The 22,014-nt window shown below is 38.0% G+C and overlaps 1 protein-coding gene across 3 annotated transcripts in view; it reads left to right on the top strand.

Annotated features, from left to right (window-relative positions):
- Positions 1–457: 457 nt before the first annotated feature.
- ralgds (ral guanine nucleotide dissociation stimulator) overlaps positions 458–22,014 on the top strand; it is a 21,788-nt gene continuing 231 nt past the window's right edge. Inside the window, exons 1-17 of one of the 3 annotated variants that reach the window (XM_056772948.1) lie at positions 458–740; positions 12,724–13,028; positions 13,102–13,176; positions 13,252–13,445; positions 13,545–13,666; positions 13,858–14,073; positions 15,441–15,544; positions 15,800–15,884; positions 17,420–17,497; positions 17,687–17,773; positions 17,855–17,887; positions 18,014–18,135; positions 18,241–18,511; positions 18,958–19,032; positions 19,365–19,631; positions 19,811–19,925; positions 20,017–22,014. The exon at positions 20,017–22,014 is cut by the window's right edge and continues 231 nt beyond it. In XM_056772948.1, coding sequence (XP_056628926.1) covers positions 597–740; positions 12,724–13,028; positions 13,102–13,176; positions 13,252–13,445; positions 13,545–13,666; positions 13,858–14,073; positions 15,441–15,544; positions 15,800–15,884; positions 17,420–17,497; positions 17,687–17,773; positions 17,855–17,887; positions 18,014–18,135; positions 18,241–18,511; positions 18,958–19,032; positions 19,365–19,631; positions 19,811–19,925; positions 20,017–20,192 — 2,469 coding nt within the window. In that variant the 5' untranslated portion in view covers positions 458–596 and the 3' untranslated portion in view covers positions 20,193–22,014. Of the gene's footprint in view, positions 741–2,307; positions 2,713–5,779; positions 6,080–12,723; positions 13,029–13,101; positions 13,177–13,251; positions 13,446–13,544; positions 13,667–13,857; positions 14,074–15,440; positions 15,545–15,799; positions 15,885–17,419; positions 17,498–17,686; positions 17,774–17,854; positions 17,888–18,013; positions 18,136–18,240; positions 18,512–18,957; positions 19,033–19,364; positions 19,632–19,810; positions 19,926–20,016 lie in introns of those variants that run through there. The other 2 variants (XM_056772949.1, XM_056772947.1) reach the window with 2 other exon arrangements.

Genomic DNA, 22,014 nt, shown 5'->3' with positions numbered 1-22,014 from the left:
TCCAGGGGCAAGGCTGTGGAGAGCACAGCACGACGCATGGAGAATGAGCAGACTTAGAGCTCACAGCATCCACTTACGGATCACTCAGATGTGCACACGTCTTTATGGAAGTGTGGTGGAGATAGTTTAGGCATGATTGTGAATGATATCAAACTGAGATGAAGAGCATTCGGTGAGCCTACTTCACAGCACTCCGCGGAGATGCTGCATATTAAAGTGGAATACCTCGCTGCATACCTGCGTTGGGAGAAAGGGTGTGGGTGTTGACATAGTTAGGGGGTTTGAGAGAGAGAGACGTAAAAAAAGATGTGCAAGAAGGAAGGGTTGGGAGGAGGTCGAGGAGGGGTTCAGATTTCTTCCCATCTCCTCAGGCAATAATAGTACACAGCAGTATTGCGTGTTTGTCCCAGCAGCTGTAAGTTCTGTGTCTGTGCTGTTACTGCGTGTTACTAGTAAAGGGAAATATAAAGAGGGTGTGAGAGAGGTGAGTAGTTTGTGCGTGCGTGCGAAAGAGAGCGAGAGGGGCTGTAGACAGAAAGGGTGAGAGAGAGTCGTGTATTAATGAGTGCATACGAGGGAGAGCAGTTTTGCCGAATATGAAGCAGGCTCCTGGACAGCAGCCTGCGCTGTCTCCGTCGGGTAGGATGGAGACTAAATCTGTGTTCAGTTTGCATAAAGCCCTGGCTCAGCCTGTGAAGATGTGCATGTTGGATTTCCCCGTCTCCATCCTGGATGATCTGGTAAGAGAGCCTGCAGCTTTATGATTTACCTGAAACGACTTGGCATCTGTGTCTATCTGTATTTGTTCTTGTTTTAAAACTGTAGTGCTGAAGTACTTATCCTTTGGCTCTTTTCAGCTGTTTTGTATTCAGACTGGCTCAGAGCCATTGGGGAGTTTAACAGCCAGTTCTCTATGGAACGGGTCCTCCCCTGTGTCTATGTTAAAAGCATGTTAGTTCTTGCATGAAAGGTCACTGGTGTCTTGGGTTGTTTTCACTTCATTAGGTGTGAATGTGGTGGATTCAATAGTGAGCTTGACTTTGCCATGCTGAACCTGTTATTGTTGCTATGCCGCCTGGGGTTATCAGGGCTTTTTTCCGATGGCACAATTTGGACAGAGATGTTTAAGGATGATGTGCAGACTTTTGCTCAGTAACTGGTGTTCTAATGCGTCAGCATTATGGTTACTTAGTTCTTATTATATATTATACGTTCCGTTTCAGTACTGAGTTATATCTGGATCAAGTTTTATGACTAATTTCTGCTCTTGTCCAACTATATTGTTTGCAATCTGTTTAAATAACATAAATACAACTTTTGATTTTATATACATTAATAACGTCATCAGTCCAAAGATTTTTATGACTGATCTGGTATTTGTGTCAGATTTTCTTGTATTGGTATAACAGATTTTTACTCTCATTTTTGAAATACTGTCTCTTTTGGCTCCGGTTGTGAGAAGAAAGCACTTTTAAATGCCATGATCTTAGTGTCCAAGCGCCTCTGAATGGTAAAGGAGCTTCAGAGAATTCAGCACGGTAATAAATTGAGTCACATAATAGCGTTTCTGTGGCAGTCAAGGAAAGAAAGTATGTGATGTGTACATACCTCTGGCAGTGAAGTTTCCTTAATGATTGCTTTCTTGTGGATTTTAGTTAGTACTTTGCTGTTCTCGTACTCACATTGTCAGACATACAGGATGCAGCTGTCTGTCTTTTTCAAAGTTGCCTGAGAGTCATCATTATCCTTAACCCACATAGATGTCCATTAGCAACTTTAAGAGCCAGTGTCATGAACATCAATATTTATTTGTGCGTGTATTATCCCAGGTAAAAAGTGCACAAAGTACACCTTACTTATGTACACTCCCATAATGTACTTAAAGTGCTCATAACATTCACACATTCAGTATGTTATGTGTTAACATTTCATATTTCATATATTTATTTATAAACTACAAATATATTTTTTGTGCTTCAAAGAACTCAGAATGCATGAAATAGCATTTGCCCCCCCCCCCCATTTACGTGTCTTGTAATGCATTGTTTTTATCTGGTTATTTTATACTCATCTACCGTATACCTTTGGAGAAAAAACTAAATCTGACCTTTTTTTGAGGGGTGAGGATTTGGGGGTCTTAATTTGAAATATACAAATCAGTTTGTTTTCAAATTAAAAGTCTAATACCTGAAAAAAGTAGGAATGTTTAGGTAGAATACTTCTTTGAACACCAGATCCTTCAGTTTTGATTTCATGAAGTCGTCATTCAGGTTTCACTTTGTTATGGTTGCTTCATTTTGATTTCGTTTTTCGTGGGAATTTTTCAGACAGCCCGGAGCGGGAAGTGCCGTGTTAATACATAAGCTTATCAGAAAAGATTCAGCAAAGGTTTTGGTTTCAACGAGAGATAGTTAAGAGGGTTCAGAGTCATTTCGTCGTGTTCGCTGTGTATTGATACAGCTGGTTGAGTCAACACATGTTGCACAGGAAAAGTGATATGGGGTCAGTGAACGACGTAGGAGATTTTTGTGCTTCATATCTGACACAGGATTAAGGATTTTTTACAGTTGACTATAGAAGATACTAAGGGTAATGCGGTGGAAAAATAAAATTAACCAACTTGTTCAACTGGCACGCTGGTGTGGATTGAACTGTGTGTATGTCAATGAAGATATAAACTGTGATTTGACAGGTTTGGAGAGAATAAATCAGGTAAGAACATCTACAAGTTATCTAATATTCTTCACGAACTGACAAGTTTATCTAGTTAATCTTACCAGATCTAGAAGCTACCACCCTACACCCATACAAGTACACCGATAGCTTTATTTTTACTTTATTAATGTGACTTTTATAATTATTTAAGTATGTTAATGTTGTGTAGTCTTTTTGTATATTGAGTGCTATATGTATTGATATACAGTAACAGTATTTAAAGCCCCAGTTTCACAGACCAGGCTTAAGACTAGTCACAGACTTAAATGAAGTCTTTACTGAAAATAACTTTCCCTGCCATATGTAAAAATAAACACATCAGTAAGTTTCTAAGTTATTTGAATTAAAGCGACTTAAACATAGCCTAAATGAACAAAGGCATACTCCTAGTTTAGGGTATCCTTGTCTATGAAACTGGGCCAATGAGTAATATATCTAAAGCAGCTCTACACAAATTGTAGTATTGTTAACATTTATGTGTACAGACCATTTTTTTGACTGATATGAACACGAGTTCTTTGCGCATGGAGATATGAAATATATGGGCAGTTTCTTGAAAAATGTGTTTAAATCACATTATATCTGGATAGAAATTGTGCACAAGGACAGTGTGTGTGTGCGTGCGTGTGTGTGTGTTTGTGTGTGTGTATGTGTTGTGTTTGTAGGTGTGAGTGGATGCCAATGAGTGACAAACCTTCCTCTATTCAAGGTTTTGAAATCGTCTTTCAGGTACTTTTCACTATCAAGGAAGAGCACACCTTATCCGGTTCTGTGCAATCCTGTGTTTGGCATAGAGGATAAAAGAGAGAGAAAGAGAGAATTTACATTCCCTGTACACATGTTCCAAATTGTAATTCAGAACATGTGTAATATATAAGCCTGTACACATCATATGAATACAAAATAAATCAATAAAGTGTTGCATTGAAGTGATTAATTTAGGCCGTTTAATTTATAAGTACGCACTTAGGTGCAAAAACACTTTGTTTGCCCTTCATTTGTCCTGAAGTTTGGTACTTTCAAAGGTTATCGGTTCATTTTTTCAAGAGGTTTACACAGGCTTGTGAGGGGAGGAGACAGAGTTCAGGGCGAACACACTGTTTGTTGCGACACTTATGTGAGGATTCCAATGGCCTTGATTCTCAACAGTAGGAGGAATGAAAACCATTCTGTAGCCATGTTTAAGTTCTGAATGGAAAGCAGCGATCACCATCTGATGTGTGTGTGTGTGTCTGGCAAAGAAGACAAGATGAAGTGAGCCAAGACTCTCCAGAAGACTGTAAAGCATGCTGGTGCTGTGAGAGAATAACAAGCTGCTATCTATCAATCTCAGTAGAAAGCAAGACAAATAGGTTGTGCAATAGAGTTCCAGCTGTGGCAGAGTTTGGGCCTTAACTTACACATATATGTTACAGCAATCTCAAGCTTCTATATATCTCTATTCATAGAACAATGTGACCATTTATGAGTTATATTTTGATTAAAGTTGTATGATTTCATATTTTATTTAGTATTATGAATCTACAGTATATCAAATATTTGTATTTTGATTTAGGTGACCTATTGAAAGTAGTAAAGTACAACATTGGAATATTTAGTTATGAACTTCCAACATTGAAACATGTATGCAACACTTGAACACTCACTGTTTGGATAAGCAGTTTAAAGTCTGAATAAATACAAGCTACTAAGATAAATTAGTTAATGGCACAACTTTAAGCAAGTATTTGTATTTGTCTGCTTTGGCATTGGCAACAAGATTTATAGAAATGGGGATCCAAAAACCTAGAGCTCTGACGCATTGAAAACATGCTGCATAATAACTCCATGTGATAGTTCTGTGTGGCAGCCAAGCATAACTAACAAGTGTTTCAGTTCAATTAGAAAGGGCTCAGGGTTATTCACATCCAGTGTAGATGTCTGCTTAGTTTGTGCTGCCTTGAATTATATTCCCAGAAATCTATTAGCAGAAGGGAAAATATTAATCAAAGCCTGTGACTTCTGAAAGCTCCTCGGTATCACATAAAAAAATATGATTATTAATATTATGCAAGTAAAGCTTTTTATTAAATGGAATCAAGCTGTGTGTTTGTTCAAATTAGCCAGAATGCCCATGAGTATGTGTGCAAACACATTCATTAACTGTATGATTGTATAGATGGATATAATGCAGAATAGATTTTATTTTAACATATGGTTGGGTGGATAATCAAGTTTCCGCACAGCTGTCTTGTCAGATTTATAAATGATATCATATATATTACTGTTTCCTTAGGGAGGGTTTTAGTTTGGGAAAACACCACCATCCAAAGCAGGTGCCACAAACATCTTCTCTTACTCATGGTGAAAGCACTCGTCCTTTTGGGGGGTTCTAGTTTTCCACGGAGCATTGCGTCATATCCCTGTAAAAAAAGTAACAAGTATCGTCCAAAAGAGGGCGCCATTAGCATGTTATTAAATGAAAGATCGTGACGAATGTTTTTTCTTTTTTGCGGTAGCTTGAGGCTTCCACACCGACACATATTTGGAGGAATAACAAAATGTTTACCTACAATTTAGGTTATTTATTGTACAATCAGGTTGGCAAAAATAGGATGAATGAGAAAGGGGAGTAAAATATATTCACACGACACGAGTCTGTGTAGAGTTGCAGTGAATCAACCTCATTACAATAAACACGTTATTACAGAAAACGAACGTGGGTGTCATTAGTTACACAAACATACATGTGTATGTATTTGATACAATTTGCCAGCTCTTATTTATAACTACAAAAACCCACCAAAGATTAAAGTCTAGATGTACACGATGACGTAAAGCTAAATAAAGTCACACGACTCTGTCGATGAATGCAGGTTTATTTATTCCCCCCTGTAATTGAAAGCGATTAAAAGTGGTATTTTTAGGAGAACACGGCAGCGTTTCCCGAATTTGACATCACGGTTAGTCATGCAGTGGGCGGGGTCGTGGAACTGATTCGTCGAGTGGAGGAGGGTTTAATTCGCTCGAGGGGCGGGGCGTAGCGGCTCAGGCAGGGCATTCCCTTCTCTTCTTCATCCGAACTTATACTGACAGACAAACGCTCGTTGCTAACATCAGTCAAATCTCAAGACATGGGCTTCTTTGTGAAATAGCGATCGTTAACATAAATGACCGTTATTTTGTAATGGTCTACGTTATGGGGATGCAGTCTGACACTCTAGGTGTCAAACCATCAACCCTGGATGAGCTGTTTGACTCAAGCACATGGAAAATCAAAAATATTTGGGATGGGGTAAAGCTGGAGATCGCTGCCGGAGATGATTGTCCGGTGGTCTTGAATAGTTACACGCATTTGGACCCTGACCTGCCTGTACTGGAGGAGGTAATGCAATGTTTAATCTGACAGATTCATTCATTAGTTTTATTGGCTGTTTGGATAACAGTTAGAAATGTTTGTTTTTTTACTATGTAATTATAAAACTCATGATTTTAGTGCTCTCAAATGATTTAATATCTCAAATACTTGGGAAGGGGTAAATTAAAGCTAGAGATTGCAGCCGGAGATGGCTGTCTGGTGGTCTTACTGTATAGATATCTTTCTAGGCTGACATGGCATAGGTTTTTGTTGTTTAAAAACAATCTGTTCAGTGGGGTACTTAGAAAATGCTCCATTGTGTCTATTGAATAGAAAAAAATGCAACCTTAAGTAAAACATTCAAAAATGTTTGCTGATATACTACTTTGGTTTCATATAGGGCCTGATTTCATGTTAACTTTGCATGTAGAATATGTGCTTTGATTCCGTTATTCTCTATGTCCTGATGACCGAAACAACACACTGCACCATCATCATCTTGATCCGGCCATTGGCACAGTCTGTTCCTCTCTAGCTTGCTCCCTTTACAGCTTCTCTCTCTCTCTCTCTCTCTGAAAAGCGCCATGGAAGCAGTTCAATAAGAATCGTGTCTCCTTTCGATATCAAATAAAAGCTCTCGCCATTAGCAACAGACATGAAAAGAAATGTTGCCATTGGACATTTAATATAAGAGGATTTTGCTGACCATCTGTTAAATACAATCAATCAAATGCTACTTTAATGCGGTTGATGTTATTTTAAGGGGTTTAACAGGGGCGGGTGTGTTATATCGTCTATGACAGCGCAGATATTGTCTGCTGAGAATAGGTTGTTATATTTATGAATGTCTTATATAACAGATGACATTCATCAAGTCTTCAGTTATTGATTCCAGTTGGTGAGTTCTCGAACTAACTGATGTCTTATGTGTTTTGGAGGAGAGTAAATTGTTTTATCGCCATGGTAGCCACATATTTTACAGCTGCTGGGTAGTTAGCTTCAACCTGCGAGTTTTATCCATGGTTTGTGAACAACATGTCCTCTTTTATCTTGCATTTCAATGGCAACAGCACATTGTTGTGACTACACAGCAATTCGCACCCAAACTTGTTCGTGGCACCGCAGCTCTCACACACAAGAAGAAGCTTCCAGTGTCACCTGCTGCTAACCTTCACTGGGCTAAATCTAATCTGCTTTCATTACTATATTACAGCTGGGTAAATCCCTCCAATTTCGGCACAGTCATCGTTCGAAAGCCTTTCTCTACCCTTGTGGTTGGGGTATTTTGTGAGTGAGTGTTAGTTGTTTATTTTTCTTCAAGGATGCCATTCATCCAATATGGGTATTGTTCACTTATCAAATCCAAACCTCTACATGTTACAGGTCAGCAGGTATTATGGGTTGGATGGAAATGGATTTGGTCAATGGTCATAAAACTTTGCTATAATAATCAGTTCCCTCTCTATTCCATTTTCTTTAATGGTCATAAAATGTGCATTTATCTGTGATTTTAATGGTATTTCAGTCTTGGCAACAGTTCAGTGCTGGTTACATCATCCCTGTAGATGTAACCAAATCAACCAGATATAAAAATCCTTCTATAATGGCTCTCAGTTTTCAGATCAACTGATCCACAAGTAAAAGCAGCATACTTTCTGTCTCAAAGGATCCAAAGATCTTTAGTATTGAGGAGCACTTGAGTTTTCCAGCTGTTTTACCATCCTATTATTTTATAGTTTTGCGTCATTATGTTTCAAGCGATTGGCAGCTGATGAGGTACACGCCGAACAGGTCACAGAACTGACTAGCACTGTTGTCAATAGGTTGGGGTTATTGCTATAATAATCTTCATTGTTCTCTGTTTGTTAAAATGTTTACAAATTCTGCACGCTTCTTAAAGGGGCCTTTGTGTGGTCGATTGAACTCAGAACGTTGTAATGGGACGAGCAGAGCTGAACTCCGTATAATGAGAAGAGCAGACAGGGGTTATATTGACACGTACAGAGAAGCTTTTGTAATGGGACAAGAGACGGATAGTGATGAAGGGAAAACATGGATGTGAGAGGCAGGAAAGGCCAAAGGTGCCGATTGAAGAGGTTGACGAAGAGGGAAGGAATAAATATGTAAGTCTGTGAATTATTTCATTGCGCCATTTAATATGCAAATTCTGATTATGTTCAAAATTATGTTCAAAAACGTATCGGATCTATACCGTACATTTGGTTACACTTAAATCTGTCCTTCTGGAGCTTAACCACAATTCCATCAGAGTTGCACTCGGAGTTGGGAAAAATATTTTTCCAAAGCTTATTTTGGAGAATTCCTCCCTGAGCTCTGCTAATCTCATTCTGAAATGTGGGACCAGATTTCAAGGGAACCTTGGCACAGCCAAAACATGGTGAAACAAAATTTAAGTTACTGCAAAAAACACAATACTGATAAAAAGATCATAACATTTACAACACAACAATGTTTATCTGGTGAAATATAACAGTACGAAAACATCCCAGAAATGAGAAAGGTCAATAGATAATGAAGTTAATGATTAGAGCTCAGTGAGTCTCTTTAAACCATCTCTCATTATGGCACATTTTGTCAGAATTTCGCAGTTTTAGTCTCATGGTTCACACTTGGAGTTATATTCTTAACTGTATGGCATATTTTACTGCTAAAGGTCATATTTTACATTCATAATCTGAACACAATCGGAATAAGTTTAGTTACTGGAAACTTGTTGTTGGAAACTTCCAGGATAACGTGCAGTAAGAGAGGAATCACCTTTTTACCTTTTCTTTTTCCACTGTGGATTTTTCGCAGCAGGAATCTCTGTCACATCACTGTGCCCTGAGGTTTAATGTGCTGTAACTAACTGCGTTAAAAACCTACCGAGCAATGCCAAAATACACAGACTCCAGCTTTGCTCTAAATATCCCATCTCTCTCTTGCTTAATAACTCTTACAGGAGCGTGAAACTAGAGAGAGCATATGAAACATAAAACTAATCCTTGCAGCACAAATAAGTTTTGTTTTGCCTCCTGGCCATTGATGACAGAGAAGAGATTTGGTTATTGCTCACTGTGGCTTAGGGAGTGTTAAATTAAGGACATTTATAAATACTGCATTATGTAAGTTAAATAGCATTATTCTCTTCCGGCTGTCAAAGCTATTCTTCATACACTTGTAAAGGCATTTAAAATCAAATATGCAGGTATGCCAACAATGTTATGACACATTACAAAAAAATGAAGAGATGTTTTAGGTCTTTTAAAGCCGAACTCATTAATGGTTAACAGGAGGACGCCCAGCACACACTATAAGATCGATCACTGCTGTTGTGAATTCCTTACTGTTGACCTCACTCACATCCTTTGTTTTGACGCATCACGTCTTGATGGCATTCATACAATGTCAGTTTGATATCAAAATTTATTTTAAAAACGGTTTATCTTGTTTTTCTTTCTTGTTTATCGTGTGAAAATGTGTACGTCCTTGTGCGTATTGTTTGTGTGTTGTTTGAAAAGGACGCACCTGTCAAGGAAGCTGTTACAAAGTATTCCTTATTTTCGAACCCATGTACATTTCAGCACTCTTTGTTGTACACAGTAAGGCTGTCGGGCTTTGGGTGAGAGGCTGTCAATGTGAACATAATGTTAAACAGTGTGGGGAGTTTTCTGTTTGTCATAGGCTTTGTGATGTGAAAGATCAACCTATAGTATTAAAATCAAAACTTTGAACGATGATAAAACTTCATTTAGCAAGTAAAAATAGTGGTTTTGTGGTTTTCACTTGGCAAAAATGATTTTCTCAATCAGCTTTTTCTTATGTTTCTAGTAAAATTGGACCTGTAGCCTATTCCTAGGATTAAAGTAATTATACCCCAAAAATATAATTCTTTCATCATTTACTCATGTCATTCTAAACCTGGCTTTCTTTTATCTTAAGAACACAAAATAAGATTTTAAAGAAAGTTGGTAACCAAACAACATTGGCCCCCATTGATCTGCATTGTAGGCTATGGACACAAATCGTCTTCTTTTTTTGTTAAACAGGAGTCACATACGTTTTATATACAGTATGTATGTACTGTGCATGTCATTTAAGTTTTAAAAAACATGTTGATAGATTTTTTTGTGGCGGGGTGAACACTTCAAGTTTATTGTACCCCAATTTTTTTCTTGTTTAACCCTGATAAAGTTTTACTAAAACAGTACTCTATGATTTATTCTTTGACAACTTTAATTCTGAAAATGCACTGGCAATGTGTAGCTGAAGGTGGTTTTACCCACCGTTTCTTTTTTGAAATGTCACCACCTGTCAAATGTCCCTGACATTCATCTAGCGGTGTGTCAGGTCTGTTTTTACCAGGCCTCTTTGTAGAATACTGTCACTGCCAACTACTTTCGGTCTGAGTCACAGGGGGTTCCCTGAGTGTGCACTGAGGTGTGGTGTAACTTTGTTTTGTTTTTGGTGAAGTTAATCTCTACTTCCTCATGTGAATACATTTTAAATGTAATTATTTCTCCATCAACGAACGCAGTATTGTTTGAGAGCACCAAAAGGAAATTTTCCCATGAGACATCTAACCTGTTTTACACGTCTGTGCCACATTTCTACTCCTTTGTCATACACTTACACGGAAGCAGAGATATTTGAGAGAAAGCGTTATATGGCATGGGATGTGTATGTTTGTGTGTTTGTTTCCATAGCGCCTGCTGGACGGAGCCTTCTGGTTGGTTTATCTATTATCTGTAGGCAGTCGTCTCTGTTTTGTTGAGCTTGCAGTGACTCATACGCATGCACAGGATGCATCCTCAAACTGGCTCTTTGCCTTAGGCCAAGCTAACTGTCACTTCCCATAGTTCCCTGGGAGTTCCCTTTAGTTTCCATAGTGACGTCAAGTGCAGTCTGCTTTTTGCAGGTGCTGGGCTGCCAGGTTTTTTCAATGAAACATAATAACTGACTTATTTAAACTGCACAGTTAGGATATCCGATTTGTGTGATATTAAATCATAAAAATGTGTTAATATTTGGTCAGAGAGAGAATTCAGACTCTAAAATGGTTATGTTTTATACCTTATGATAAGAACTGCACTATTTTATTCTACATAAGCGTAGGCCCACCTCCATGTTTATGTTATTTACATCCTCTCATCAGGTGCACTTAAAAATAATCACGATTGGAGACACAGACACTCCCTAATAGTGTTTCTACATTTTTATGCGTAATGCTATCATATATAATTTATGTCGGGTTAAGACGTGGTCTTGGTTAAACATGTGACAGTCCCTGATAAAGAGACACTTTTGTTGTCCTGTGTGCTTGCTTGTTGTTAAGGCTGATTAGTAGTAAAGTCAGCAGTAATCCTGTCTCACCCTTAAAGCCACTTCTCTACTAGAACTATATGACCTTGTATGACGGTGACCACCCGTCTCGCTTTGCGTTGTCACCCCTTGTCCCGCACGTCGCATATTGAGAAAATGTCCAGCATTTTCATCAATCTATTGGTTTTTGTTGTCACATTAAGAAACACGTTCTTTAATCCGAAACGCACATGAGGCGCTTGTGGTGATCCTCACATGTCAACTTGACGGTTTTGTACCGAATTTCAACTCCACGCAAGATTTTGACTCCCCTACTTCTGATACCGCATTCACTTAGGATGCTGCTTTGTGATTGGTCCCTATCTCTAGAGCCAGCCCCCACACCTAACCCTAACCTTCGTAGGGGAAAACAGGGGAGTCATAATCTCACGGGGAGTCAGATTTTGATAGGACATTGGATAAAAACTCACTAAAATGTTGTAAACTGTGTGATTTTGTGTTTGGACTATAGGTTGTGGTTTGCGTATTAAAATAAAAAATATTTGCAGATTATGAAATTACTGAATGAAAAGAGAAACTCTTTTTCAGTCGTTGTTTGTTTTTGATTCTTTTCTCTTTTTGAGAAGATCTTCACAGTGTACAACATGATGACTCCACCTCTGATCTGTGCTCAAAATTGAATGAGACAGTTAACCTTAAATTGAAATCGCCATTAAGATGGTTTTATGTTATAAAACATTTTATGATTTAAATATCTTGTAGTCAGAATGGACTAAATAACAAAGCATTTTTACGAGCTGAAAGGTAGAAAAAATATATAAAAGCGTTTCATTCCTTTATTATATCCCAGTTTCACGCTACCTTTCAGTGTTGTCCCAATTTGTCCCACACCTGTGATTATGCTCCATTCTGCTATGTTACATTTGTCATTGATGAATCCAATTATCCGGATAAAATCAAGTCTCGCCATGCATGTTTTCTAGACCACTTTGAAAATCATAACAACGCTGGTTCAACGCTGGTCTAGGGGAACTTTGTTTCAGTTTTTTAACACTGCACAAATGTTTGAACAGAATACAGCAAATTTATAACTAAATCTATGATAAACAAATATTTAATTATATGTGTAAGATTTAATAAAACAAAATAAATAAAAAATCCAGAACTGCTGCTGAACCATTGTTTACATCTTGCAAAGTGGTCTATTGAGTATTCTGTGTGGGACTAAATAGTAAAATACCGTATATCTTAATTATTACATAAATGTTTAGTGAATGTGTGTGTTTTATGTAAAGAAAGAAAAAAGCATGACAAAAATTAAAACCCACATACTCAATGTTTCTATGTAGAGCTCAGTTCAGGAGATTGGAGAGGAGGTGGAGGAGGAAGCCATCTACACCATCACACTGCGGAAGGTGCAGCTCCATCAGACAGCCAGTAAAGGGCAGCGATGGCTGGGTGTGGAGACAGATTCTGCACTCAGTCTCTATGAGATGTGCAAGGGTCGGACCATTAAAGCCGGCACGCTGGAGAAACTGGTGGAGTACATGGTATCCGCTTACAAAGAGAAGGACTGTACCTACGTGACTATATTCCTTTGCACTTACCGGACTTTTACCACCACCGAACAAGTTCTGGACCTGCTGCTCAACAGGTACATGGGCCATCAAACACATTTTTAAATGATGTCATAGTGTGAATTTTATCTAAAACACATGCCATCTCAGGTATGCCCAATTGCACGATCAACAAGTCTCAAAGGGATCAAAGCTCTCCTCAGACGACTACACAGAGCTTAAAAAGTAAGCATTGTTGTTTAACCATAAGTTTATAAGTCAGCCTTTTTGGATGTTGACCCTATTTTATGTGCACACCAGCACTGTCTCATCTATCCTGGGTGCTTGGTTGGATCAGTACTCTGAAGATTTCTGGAGCCCGCCGGATCACGGATGCCTGCAGAGCCTCATATCCTACTTGAAGCTCAACTTCCCCGGATCTGATCTGGAGAGACGAGCTTGCAACTTACTGGAGCATTTCCAGCACAGGCAACCTTCTGAGGTTGAACATGAAGGTACAGTTTGATCAATCTTCTGAATCGCTGAATTTTATATAAGACTAAAATATGTTTTTCCAAGCTGGCGTAACATGCTGTGACAACTTGTCATTGCAGGTGATCTGTGCAACTGCCCCTTTGCCACACCCGAGGAGAGCAGCTTGGAGGATGAACTTTTTTTTAACTTCACATCCTTCAGTCCTGCTCTGGTTGCTGAGCAGTTAACAATCGTGGATGCGGTAAGAGATAAATCCTCCTGTCATAATGGCTTTTAGTCATAATCTAGTGGTTGAGGATCATCAGAGGTTATATATTAAGGTGCTTTAGTGATTGGTGCAAACACAAATGTTAACAAAACAAAGGTTACCTGCAAAACATAACAACATTAATCTGGTAACTAACCAAGACTGTAATCATTGTCGTTTCCCAGGAGCTGTTTAAGAGGGTTGTTCCATATCATTGTTTGGGTGGCATATGGTCCCAGCGGGATAAGAAGGGGAAGGAGCACCTGGCACCCACCATCCGGGCAACTGTTGCACAGTTCAACAATGTGACCAACTGTGTGATTGCCACCTGTTTGGACAACAGGTCTCTCAGACCTTTTCAAAGAGCAAAACGCATCGAACACTGGATAGAAGTGGCCAGGGTGAGAAACCAAACTTCCGATGTGTTTATTGCATACACCACTATCTACATCATAACAGAATTACAGTCAATAGCATTCCAATTATTATTGAATTAAAGTAAAGTTTCTTTGTCTTGGACAGTGTTTTACAAATAAACATACTATTTGTAATCATTATTGTTTCACATATAGGGCTGTCAAAGTATAAATTGCGATTAATCACATACAGAATAAAAGTCTGTGTTTTCATAATATATGTCTGCATACTGCATATTTATTTTGTATCTAGGAATACCCACATATCCTACATATTTAGGAATTATTTAGATGTATTTATTTTATTTAAATTATAAAAATTTATTAAAGGAGATGTGGAACAGTGTTTCATGCATTCCGACTCCTTTACAATGTTAAACGTGCTGTCTTCTCATGCTTGAAATTGTCAACTTGTTAAAAATGAGTTGGAGGTATGACGTAGTATTTCTGTGCTCGATACACCCAGTGTTCATAAAGGTTTCAGAATTTTTTTTTTTTTCGAATATGAAAATCCGTTAAGTAATACTTTTCTTAGTCCCTTGTTGAGCAATTCTCATCAAGATAGGCTGCGCTGCGTCGAATTTTGCTGCGCTGTGGGCCTGCACCTGCAGCTCGTTACACTAGCAAAAGTGAGAGAAGTTGAGGTGTGTTATTTTGTTCAAGGCATTTAAGTGCTGTATGTTATATAAATGGTGGATATTACGCTGGATTTGGAGATTGTTTGAAACTGATAGATGTGCTTTAAGATGCCGGACATGAACCACACGTGGTAAGGGAAACTGAGTCATGTCTGTTCTTTGTTGACAATGGGTGCACACGTGCTTTAGGCATGCGTCTTATATTTTCAGACATAATCATACAGTTTTCTTTTATAAATGTGATCAAACTAAAGACTCTATGGATATTTGAAGAATGTGATACTGTTATATAATTACTCAAGATTGACATGAGATATGCAGAAACTTATAATTATGGCCACTTCAAATTTTATATCCTATATATTTCTTAAATAAATGCATGAATGTGTATGTTTTTAAGAATACAATATAAATATGCATAGTACATCAAAATATACAGTATTATCATGTAAACACAACGTTTTTTTTTTTTGATGCGTTTAGTTTGACAGCCCAAGTTATATAGTATTATAAATTAAGCCATATAGTAAGTAATATGCAACTGTAAACCTGAAAATCAAATGTCAATTTATTGCTGTTGTATCTGGTGTTATGTACTGTATATAAAGGGTATGATGTTGTACACTGGAAGTCCACATTTTTTATTGGGACTTTATTTAGATTTTTTATTTAGATTCCGGTTCATGAATATTTGTTTGAATATCTTGAATACAGAAATGTCGCATCTTGAAGAGCTTCTCCTCTCTGAAAGCCATCCTGTCGGCCTTGCAGTGTAATGCTATCCATAGACTGAGGAGGACCTGGGATGAGGTGTCCAGGTAAAGCCTGTCTACATTATCTGTCTGCAGCAAGCCTGAGCCAGACGACAGAGATACTAGTCTAGTAGTTTTTGTGCTAGCTCATTCACACATTTACCAGCTTCAAAGTAAAGCTAGACCAGCTAGAAAATGTTGTGAAAGACATGCATGTTATAAAGTGCCACATTTGAGATTTGCGTCACAAGTTGCATGCTGTTGACAATAATGTTTGTATTAAATGGAGGTGGTAACTTGCAAATGTTATGCCGTTTGCAGAGAAAGCTGTCGCACTTTCCAGGAGCTGTCTGAAATCTTCTCAGATGATAATAATTATTCCCTCAGCAGAGAGCTTCTCATTAAGGTGAGTAAAAAGATTGTTGAAGCTCATGGTGGTGCATGCTCATCTCTGCATTAAGATGCATCTGTGTCCGTTAGCAGTCATGCGGATATTCAACCCCTTGCATTTTTCAAATTTTTAACATACACTGTAAAAGCCACCAATATTTGTTTGTCAGTATCCGTTGCTAGGGATAGACAGGATGTGGTTATATCACATGGTCATCTACAGAAAAGCTTAGTGTCTTATAGCCCCTTTCAGCACTGGTAAAACTGTAGCAGCATCAGAGCAAACACAAAACCCATATTGAGTTTCACAATATCTGCAGCCTGCTGGCTCAACGTTTAGCTCTCTACGGCCTGCCACGTTTTGTTAAGCACAGCTTCAAATGCTTTATGTTCTGCTTTTTGTCTGTTGGCATGCTTCGGCTAGGTTTGATAGACATTTTTAAAAGAATCCATTAGTGTTGAAACACTCAACAGCTTTGAAAAAGTGAACCACCTCTTACAGGCGAGAGTCTGTGCGTTACAAGGATTTTAATTTAGGTAACAGTGTTTTTCTTAGAAAAATGGCAGGAATCGCAAATGAAAAAGACACAAATTTTCAATGACTGTTTTAATGAATACATTAAAGTATTTTTTCAGGAAGTAATGTAGTTCATTAGTTTGTCCGCTGTTTAGAGTTGCCAGGCAACTTGCCACAATAATACAGAGTGTACAGTCTCAGCTCATCCCATTAGAACTTTTGTTAGCTTCTTTATGAAAGTTTTATAAACACATTTTTAACATTCATTCATGAATCATAAATAAAATATAGTTTCTTTATGGCAAATAAGGGTACATATATGAAATGTATTGAGATCATCTTCAGATAGTTGGGAAATAGATTGATAACAATAGATTGGTATATTTATTTTTTAATGTGTGCGATGTTTGTGGGTTTAATATGTGTTTTGGTGTTATCTAGAAGTCTGTTTCAGTGTGACTTTCCACTAATAAGATTGTATTTGCATTGTTTAAATGAATATAAAGATTTTTATTGGAAATGGATTTTTCCATGACACACAAATGTGTTTTATAATGTTATTTTGATGTTATCTACAATTCTGTTTCTGTGTGGCCTGCCCCAAAAATTGCTCAACTTGACAGAAAGAAACCACATAAGAATGAAAGATTTCCTTGACGTACGCACAGTCGACCAAAACATTGAAGTTCATGCAGAGTATGTGTGCTGGAAAAATGCAAAACATGCTTTGTAAAACTCAGCTGGTGCAATTCATTGCGAAGGAATTCCTAGGATGATGTCATAAATTTGTGTGGCCAGATAATGGCCCGAAGGGCTTCCTCAGGGCGTTGCCCAGCACTATCTTAAACACCATTCACCCCAACTCTATTTTCCATTTTGCGTCATGGTGTGTCATGACAACACAATTTTAAAATTCCATTTTGATAGGCTTATCTGCCCTCGTGTCATAAGAATGCACAAGTTTGACACTGTACTGCATCAATGCAATGCTTTTTCTATTTACAATACTTACATTCTAAACTGTCTTTCCGCAGGAGGGCACCTCTAAATCTGCTATCGTTGAGATTAACCACAAAGGAGGCCAGAGGAGACACCATAACCACAGAGACATGGTATGTACAGAAAGAATTGTTATTAAAAAAATCAGTTTAACATATGTAATATGTAAGCAACAGCGCCCTCTTGTGATCAGATAGATTCTGCTAAGCTTGCCAAGTATAATATACATTAAAGCACTTCTATATTTTCCTAAAGAATTGTTCGATTTATATTGTATTGCTCATCTTCTTCCTTCTGTTTAGGGTGTCGTACAAGGAACTATTCCGTACCTCGGAACGTTTCTGACTGACCTAGTCATGTTGGATACTGCTATGAAAGATCATCTTGAGGTAAGGAGTGTTTTTTTTTTATTGTAGATAATTTAATATAAGCAAAATTTTGGTGTTTTCATAATTTATTGTTTTTTTTAGGGTGGGCTGATCAACTTTGAGAAGAGAAGGAAGGTGAGTCCTTGCAACTGTTATAATGCACTAGAGGCCATGCCATTATTGTAAATATATTCACAGATAAACAATTTTTACTGTACACTAACAATAAACAAAGATGTAAAAAATTGTCTGTCTGATTAGGAGTTTGAAGTGATCGCTCAGATCAAGTTACTCCAACTGACCTGCAATTACTACAACTTCACCAGAAACCAGCGCTTTACAGATTGGTTCAAGAGAGTGGAGAAACTTACAGAAGCTGTGAGGTAAAAAAAAACTGAATTGATAGATATAATCACCTCAGAGGTCTCCAATTATTGAAAATATGACATCTTAAACTTAAATAATTAATAAGTGTGGTGGCTTTTCAGCTACTCTCTGTCCTGTGAGATAGAACCACCATCTGAGCCCGTATGCAAAACTAAGGGAGGCATCATGAAGTGCATGAGCGAGGAGTCGGGCTACAGCAGCACAGGCACCTCACGCTCCAAGTCCTTTGAGCAGCCGTGTTTGAACCGGTTCAAAGACGGCATCAAAGACACGGCTGATTCCATTAGTCTGACATCAGGCGGATCCAGCGCTTCAGATGTAGAGGAGACCAGTCTCAGTCTGCTGAACTCCCCAGATTCAGCCAATCAGAGAGTAAGACCTTATAACATCATAGGCTGTTTGGAGATTTTGTCCCCTTACGCAGAGAAAATATATTTTCCTATATATTATCTGTCAATATGTATAACAATATTACAAGATATCGAATAATACATAAGTAATTGCAACTTTTCATATTAGTGAAAAATATGAGCACTTGATATCAATAATATGGAAATGTATTATTTAATACATATATATTTAATATATTTAATTCGTTTTTTTTGTTTGTTTGTTTCATAAGGGTCTGGGCTACTTGATTGATAACAGATTTCTTGTTTTTACAGCTTAAAGGCTTGTTTAAATGAACAAATAATGGTGATTTAAATTTGCTGTTGGAAATGTTTAGTCGTTACTACATGGTTAACACTTTATAGTCTGTCTGTTTGTTGGTTTCTTTATATATTATACTATATATTAACCTAAGATTCTTTCTCCAGACATCTACACCAACTTTGAAGCACTCAATATCAACCTCAGATACAGGGGAGCTTACATCTGATTCCTCTTCCAAGGTATTTAAACTTTCAGGGTATCATATATTTATATTTACCCATGATGATTATTTTTGAATAACCTTATTCAAACCAAGTATATGACTCTTTCTTCTGGGGACCACAAAAGAAGATACAATGGTTTTGTGTGTGGGGGTCCCTGGGGTCCAGTGTCGTTTGAGACCAACATTCTTCAGAATATCTTCTTTTGTGTTCTGCAAAAGAAAGAAAGTCATACAGATATGGAATGACACGAGGATGAATCAATTACGGCATAATTTTCATTTTAGGGTTAACTATCTACTAGTAGCCTTTAAACTCACATCTTTCTGAACTTTTGATTGATTTTCAAGCTCTGGGAATCACCCACCACTTCATCTTTGGAGGCGTCAGGAACGTGTTTGGGACTAGAGTCTAGTTCCACCAGCTCCGCCTCCTCTTCCTCATCCTGTGTCTCCACCTCCGCTGGGCAGCCGTTCCACTTTCACAAACGCTCCGTCTCGGGTGTTTCTGACTACTCGTCTCTCTCGCTACCACTGTACAACCAGCAGACGAACGACTGCTGCATCATCAGAGTTAGTCTTGACGATGACAACGGAAACATGTACAAAAGCATCCTGGTGAGTGAGGAGTGCATTATGGGATATGAGAGTGCATTGAGTACTTGATGTATAGTTTTGAAGGGGTCATATGACACTGCTAAAACGAAAATTATAGATTGTTCGAGATGAAATGCAATGTGCATATGTGATTTAAGGTTAATTTTTTTATAGTAAATATAAATGATCATGTATTTCAGGTGACAAGCCAAGATAAAACACCAGGTGTCATTAGGAAAGCCATGGCCAAGCACAACCTGGACAGTGAGAAATCGGAAGACTATGAACTATTACAAAGAGTCTCAAAGCTGAAAGGTAATAAAATGCTTTCTTGCATATAGATGACCTAAAAACTAACATGGACTTAAAGATCATCACCTCCATTTTTTTTTATTTCACCCCACAGAACTCAAAATCCCTGATAACGGAAACGTTTTCTACGCCATGAACTCAACTGCCAACTATGACTTTGTGCTGAGGAAACGCGGCGTTCCCAAAACCTGCAGATCAAAGAGCTCTGCTAGCCTAACTCTACCACGCATGAAGCAAAAAGGGTTTAAAATACCCAAGGGCTTTTTCTGAAAGCACGTTCATATAACCGAGCAGCGTTTGGAGTTTGGAGATGAGCAAGAGTCACTTTAATAACCCCTCCTACAGTATTATCTGGATCTTGTATCCAGTGGCTTCTGGATTGATGCATTACTGAGCTTGTTTCTCGATGGAAGCTATCCCTGTGTTTTCTGTCTTCACGGACTATGTGACAGACATAGGGCCACTGTGGATCATGAAAGGTTTGCCTTAAGACACTGTGCGAGAAACATTTTCTGTGGTTGTTCATGCATGAGCAGACTACATTTGAAAAAGCGAACACACATCGGAAGCACTTTAGAACAGTCCTTTACTTATAGAGATTTGTGGAGATCTCCTGTGGTCCTTATCTTTGAGCTCTATAGCAGTCCGTGGGATCTTTGGATCGCTGTTGATATAGCTACAGTATTAGATGTACAGTACAAAATGTGTAAAGTGTACAGTATTTTGTTTGGTTATTAATCCTTTATTTGTCTGTTTGACTTTTCATCCTAGCTGCTGCTAATTTAGCTTGAGTATGCTTTGTTTTGTTGAAGACGGCACTAAAACGAACCGGTTTCACAGTGACAAGCAATGACAACTTTCCACCAGTGGTGTGTTGAAAAGCCTGACTAAGAGTCCAAAAACAGACACACTAGAAATTAAGTTACGTTAATAACGTGACATTCATCACTATTATTTACTGAAACACTTACACGTAGACCTATAACTACTTTGTAGACCTATAACTATTTTATCGGGGTCCTAAAACAGAGGAAATGCTAATTTGAGCAAGAGAGATTACTACATTCAGTTTTACTGCATTGGATTTGTGCTTGTCAGCCCACTCTGGTGGTCAGTCCTTTCTGTTACACCTGTCACAACAAGATGACATACTGAAGGATTCTCTATTGACTGCTACTTAACTGCTGGTTACCTTTATGGTGTAACAAAGTCACAATTTAGCATGAGGAGATGACACGTCTGAGATGCAGGGTTTACACTGTTATTTTTGGTTATTAAATAGCCCCAAATAATACTATTAATGTGTATTAATGGATATAAAAGGCAAATATTATGTGACGGGTCTTGTCATCCAAATCAATTGATTTAGAAAGATGTCGATGCCAAAGCTTTTCTTACATATATATTTTTTTGCTGTTGATTTAGACGTGTATTTGCCATACATTACAGAATTCTAAAACTACGGGAGGTATTTGCAGTTTGTACCAAACACTGTGAGTGTGGCTTCACCCTACTAAGCCTTTTTGCATTGTGAACTAAATCCACCAGTGCTTTCTGACCAATTAATTAATTAATTACATTAAGTGGTCTTTATGAAAACAGTAGATTTTCAAAACTGTTTACTCAGTTATATGTGTATGTTTGTTTATATGTGTGTGCACATGTTTCTATACATTGTGGGTACAAAATGTATAGATAAGTCTTAACCACCTTGCGCCCTCATGATGTAAACTGTATTTTAAACAAACTGGATGATAGTTATTTGAGAATGTAAAAATTCCAGGTTAGTACATGTACTAACTAATAGTGTGTGTGCTTGTGTGCGTGCATGTGTGTGTGTGAGACAAGTAATGAAAGAGGAGGTTGGTGATGCGTTCCTGATATTATGCCAGCTATATAACTCAACTGGAACAAAATAGAGATTGTGCTTAATGTATGAAATGGTGCATGGTGAAATTTTATGGCAACAGTGAATCCACTCATATACTTCGTATGCATTTCTCCTCGACCTGCTGTCAGAAAATAACAAAATTAAAATCTAATCTTTCGGCCTGCGGCTTGTTATTTGACATGTGCCATGCTCGGACTGGGT

Source organism: Triplophysa dalaica, chromosome 18 (assembly GCF_015846415.1).
Source record: "Triplophysa dalaica isolate WHDGS20190420 chromosome 18, ASM1584641v1, whole genome shotgun sequence".
Lineage (NCBI taxonomy): Eukaryota > Metazoa > Chordata > Actinopteri > Cypriniformes > Nemacheilidae > Triplophysa > Triplophysa dalaica.
The sequence above is the reverse complement of the archived record's forward strand: the minus strand, read 5'-3'. Positions and strand labels throughout refer to the sequence as shown.